This window comes from Tarenaya hassleriana, unplaced genomic scaffold (genome assembly GCF_000463585.1).
Source record: "Tarenaya hassleriana unplaced genomic scaffold, ASM46358v1 Cleome41, whole genome shotgun sequence".
Taxonomy (NCBI): domain Eukaryota; kingdom Viridiplantae; phylum Streptophyta; class Magnoliopsida; order Brassicales; family Cleomaceae; genus Tarenaya; species Tarenaya hassleriana.
This window is the reverse complement of record NW_010966933.1, coordinates 1076259-1081141: the sequence shown is the minus strand read 5'-3', so window position 1 is coordinate 1081141 and position 4883 is coordinate 1076259. Positions and strand designations below refer to the sequence as shown.

General features: G+C 38.3%; 2 protein-coding genes across 2 annotated transcripts in view; both read right to left on the bottom strand.

Annotated features, from left to right (window-relative positions):
- The window catches only part of LOC104824922 (serine hydroxymethyltransferase 1, mitochondrial), a 4397-nt gene extending 2105 nt beyond the window's left edge, over nt 1–2292 (bottom strand). The window contains exons 1-9 of the mRNA XM_010557121.2: nt 2059–2292; nt 1853–1903; nt 1612–1698; nt 1168–1289; nt 960–1036; nt 698–822; nt 486–578; nt 292–384; nt 2–197 (exon numbers count right to left, since the gene is read on the bottom strand). Coding sequence (XP_010555423.1) covers nt 2–197; nt 292–384; nt 486–578; nt 698–822; nt 960–1036; nt 1168–1289; nt 1612–1698; nt 1853–1903; nt 2059–2145 — 931 coding nt within the window. The 5' untranslated portion in view covers nt 2146–2292. The remainder of the gene's footprint in view (nt 1; nt 198–291; nt 385–485; nt 579–697; nt 823–959; nt 1037–1167; nt 1290–1611; nt 1699–1852; nt 1904–2058) is intronic.
- Nucleotides 2293–3146: 854 nt separating this feature from the next.
- The window catches only part of LOC104824921 (agamous-like MADS-box protein AGL21), a 4869-nt gene continuing 3132 nt past the window's right edge, over nt 3147–4883 (bottom strand). Inside the window, exons 4-7 of the mRNA XM_010557120.1 lie at nt 3998–4097; nt 3835–3876; nt 3624–3707; nt 3147–3477 (exon numbers count right to left, since the gene is read on the bottom strand). Of these exons, the coding sequence (XP_010555422.1) occupies nt 3340–3477; nt 3624–3707; nt 3835–3876; nt 3998–4097 (364 nt within the window). The 3' untranslated portion in view covers nt 3147–3339. The remainder of the gene's footprint in view (nt 3478–3623; nt 3708–3834; nt 3877–3997; nt 4098–4883) is intronic.

Here is a 4883-nt window from a genome sequence, read left to right as displayed (position 1 = left end):
TCTTTCCCTTGTTTGTTAATTTCCTTAACCCCCTTTCTGAAGAAAATCATGGCTCCACGAGGTCCACGAAGCGACTTGTGAGTCGTGGTAGTGACGACATCAGCATAATCAAAAGGCGATGGAATGACATCAGCTGCAACCAGACCACTGATGTGTGCCATATCCGCCAGCATAATAGCCTTTTGCTTGTCACAGACCTGAAAAGATTTCACAGTTCATAATTACATTTCAGAGTTCATAATTACGCCACATCACTGATCAGTTTTTTCGTGGATTAGTTAAGGAGATTACCTTTCGGATGCGGTCATAATCATACAACCGGGCATAAGCACTCGCACCAGCAACTATCAACTTTGGCCTGAAGAGAGTAGCGCTTTTCTCCAACTGGAGATGTATAAAGTTTACAAGAGTTGTACACTATTAGATAATTTGTCAAATAATGATGGAGATACTGCATAATAGCATCCTCTATTAGGAACAAGCACCTGATCGTAGTCAATGTAGCCAGTGCTTTCATCTAATCTGTATGGCATGGTCTCAAAAAAAATCGAAACAGCGGATATCTTCTTGGTGTCCGTCTGAGCAGAAGAAAAAGGAAAGAAATGGATTGAGTGGGATATCTTCTTAGATGTCGAAGGCAATTCAGAACAATACAAACTGGTATAGACAAAGATCATAATTTACAGGATGCAGATACCTGATAACCATGAGAAAGATGACCACCGTGAGGAAGATCAAGAGCCATGATTCTTTCGTGAGGCTTTAACAATGCAGTGTACACATGGAAATTAGACGGAGATCCAGAGAGAGGTTGCACATTCACTGTAACAGAGGATTGAACAAGAGCCATCAGAAGGAACAATAAAGTAGACACATGTTATCAGAACTACAACCTTCTCTTTCAATACCATCTTAATTCAGAATTCATGTGTCTCGTAATGTATAGAACAATTAGTTACCTCCCCACTTTTCAGGATCCAACCGAAAAGCTTCCAAAGCTCGTTTCTGGCACAAGGTCTCCGCCATGTCTATGTACCTTTTACAAAAAACAAGCTTCTTAAGGTAAGTGTCTGGTTAATTCACAAGAATGAGGGATACCAAGCAACTAAAACTGAAATTCTAGGCCCATGCCCGATGCAACTCAAGGGATTGAAATTTCTGACATACTCATTTCCTCCATAGTATCTGGCGCCAGGATATCCTTCACTGTACTTGTTGGTCATGACAGATCCAACAGCTTGCATCACTGACACTGAGGTGAAGTTCTCAGATGGGATGAGTTCAAGCCCCTTCAGACAGATCACATAAACATCAGTCCTCTAATACTCGAAGGAACAACAATAACTGGACACAATGTTGAAAAGTTACTGGATAACTTAATATTTCATCAGAAAAGCTACAGATTTTGAGGTATATAAGTTTACCCTGCCCTTTTTGTTTCTCCACTCTGTTCCCAATCCCCCCACCCACCCCCCCAAAAAAAAAACGTTTGCAGAATCAGTATGTTGAGTTCGAGAGATTGGATTAAAGGCATGAAGGTGTTTGCAGCTAAAAGTTTGTACCATTTTGGTTTATCCAAATCTAGGAATTCTGTGTGGCGAAAGAGACTACCTTCCATTGCCTAGCTTTCTCGAGCTCGATAATATCAGCAATCTCAGGATCGACGACCTCCAGAGGTGCATTAAGCTGCTTCGGCCACTGCAACAGTTACAGAGAGAGTATAATATGAATTAGACAGGACAACCAATCACTTCATTACTTCATTACTTCATTACTTCAACCGCAAGCAAACTAACACAAACAGAGGGGAAAAAAGATTTAAAGGACAATACAACAAGAAGATCAAGCTCACAGTGACACGAGACTTCTCCTTTTCATCCACAGCTTCACTCGGCAGAGATGACTGTAAGAACAACATCAATCGAAAATCAGACAGAAAAACAAAAGCAAAAAGCAATAATCGCCATTACAGACAAACAAGATCGAATCGAAACGATTATAAAAAAAAAAAAGATCGAATCGAAACATCAGAAGAAGCGAAGAAGGAGAGAGACGAACCATGCAGCAGACGGAGGCATTGAGAATAGGACGAATTGGCTTGTCAATAGAAGAGGAGAGCCTCCGAAGAGCCATCGCCATCGCCATTTTCGGTTCACCTCTCTCCTTCTCCGCGTTGAAACCCTAGAAAACTGAAAGAGATCATCGGAAGTAGCTTTAGATGTTATCGCTTCGGAGTTGCGACGAGAGATTCTGGCCTCTGGTTATGGCTGAGCTTTTGGTGGCTGCAGAAAATTTTCGAATTTCATTTCAGTTTCCCCTATTTTTTTCCCTTTAATTTTTTTATTTATTCAATATTTTTGGTAATTTTGTCGTTTTCTCAGAGCCTCTCTCTGAAGATTGTCTGTCTGTCTGGCTCGATGAATCCATGACGATAACGTCGACACGTGGACACGTTGGTGTGGGCCCCACTCGAATTTTGCTTAAGAACAATAGATCCGCCTAATAGTTAATTTTATATTATACATCGGTGTAAAATCACGGTTGAAAAGCATGTAAATATTGTCAAATGGCCCAGAGTTGTAATATCACTTATAGATGTAAAATCGGGCATGCGATATCAGACTGAATGGTACAAGATTAATAACAAAAAATTATTCAAATACATTCAACTCAAACACATTACTTATATTTAATTAGAGAGTCAATTTTATTCCGAGATCCAAAGACATCCAACCCAATCCCAAAAATAGTGGGTTTCGGATTGAGATATTTAGTCTCGAAAATTTTTGGATTTTCGGATCAGACTCAGATCGAGTTTCGAATTGGTCCAAAAGTCCGATTTTTTTTCAAAAAAATAACAAAAAATAGAATAAAAATAATTTCAAAGAACAAATTTAACCACCGGTACGAACCCAAATCTAAAGTCTATAGGACCAGACTTCTGGTTTAGTTATTTAGAGCAAAAAAATTTTGGACCGTCAAACCGAAATACTCGGATCGAATGCGGGTCCGGGCTGGACCGACCCGATTTACACCCTACTTATATTTGTAGCCAGAGCAATGTCGGCCCAGACTATCAATATGATCCGATTTCTGCAAAAATATACACACGCTCACGAACTTCCAAGCAAATTGAAGAACACAAACCGTACAAATGTTTGGCGAAAACATTTACACGTCGACATACGACAACTAATTTTGCAAAAGTATATACTTCAAATCGACAGAAAATGAATTTAACTTCTTGGTTCTTGTTTTCCCACACTTTTTTTTTTTTTTTGCGAAGAGATTTTTTGTATGTTTCTTCGACAAAAGGTTTATTAACTTAGTTTTTTTATTTTATACTTGGGATCGTGAAGGAGTGTCGTACGTGGACCGCTCAGGTTGGCATAGCTGCAGACGAACCTCTGCGTCTGGTTCCTCGTCTTTGTCGTCTGGTTCATGTTGTGAAAACCCATTTTTGTTCAATGCATAAACCTGCATGCAAGAGACGATACTTGCGCTTTTATATACTCACATTTTCAACTTTTTTTGCTTACAAGGATAATTAGTCATGAAGTAATTGTATCATATGTATACATATATATGTATATGTATATGTATATATGTATGCGTGTCTGTACCTTTTTGTGTAGCTCGACGTTTTCTTGATGAATGCGTTGTACCTCACTCGACAACTCGATGTTCTCCTGATGAATAAGATTTCTCTGCAACATTAGAAAATAGGGTTTAGATTCCATCTGACTTTTCTCTTTAATGGATGATCGTCTATAAGAAATCGTGTATATATATATACACGTATATATATATATATATGATTTTTATGTTTCAGACCTTTCGGTTCAACTCTTGGATTTCATCATTCAGCATTTCTTCCTGCAAGATTCAAGAAAAGAAATCAATTTTCCAAATCTTTAATTAAGAAACTTGCTTAGATTAAAATACGAACACACACACACATACATACATACATACATACATACATATATGTATATACCTTTTTTGTACGGATCCCACGCAAACTCATCTCAAGCTGATTCTCTATATTTCGCAAATCTTTGATGCTCAAACCATTTAGTTGCTCTCCCATCAACTGCCTGTCTCCATTAGGAATTAATTAAGGTCATAATAAAAGGGAGTTATAAAATTCGTGATTAATTCTCCATTTTCATAAGTTCTTGATTGATAACTTCACCATATAATATAACTATTCCAAGAGAAATGGGCATGCATGTTTGCTGAAAAACATATCTACGTATGACCACTTCTGTGTCTGTGTTCCAATTACTTTGGTGGCATAATGAAGTGTCACTACAAAAAAAATGCTCATTTTCAACGGGTAAATCCGTTGGAAATGGCCAAATTTCCGTTGGAAATTAACGTTTCCAACGGATTTATCCGTTGGAATTTCGTCATTAGAAATCGGTGTCCGTTGGAAAACCGTTGGAATTTTCAACGGAATTGCAACGAATTTTTCTTCCAACGGATTTCCAACCGGCATTCGTTGGAATTTTCCAACGGATTTCCAACCGCAATCCGTTAGAATTTTCCAACGGAATTTCCAACCGATATCCGTTAGAATTTTCCAACGGAATTTTCAACCGCATTCCGTTGGAATTTTCCAACGAAAAATTCGAAACATATTCTCGACCCGACCCGACCCGACCCGACATCGACACCAATCCGATCCGACCAAACCACGATCCTGAAACTCACTTCCCAGTAGGTCACCCATCCTTCCACTGCCTAAAATCAATCCTCCTTAACCCTAGAGTTCCAATTAGAACTCTTCCAACTCCTCCAAGTTAAACTTCTGATATCATATAACATTAATATATATACATATATAAATATTTATACATATTTACATATTTACATATATA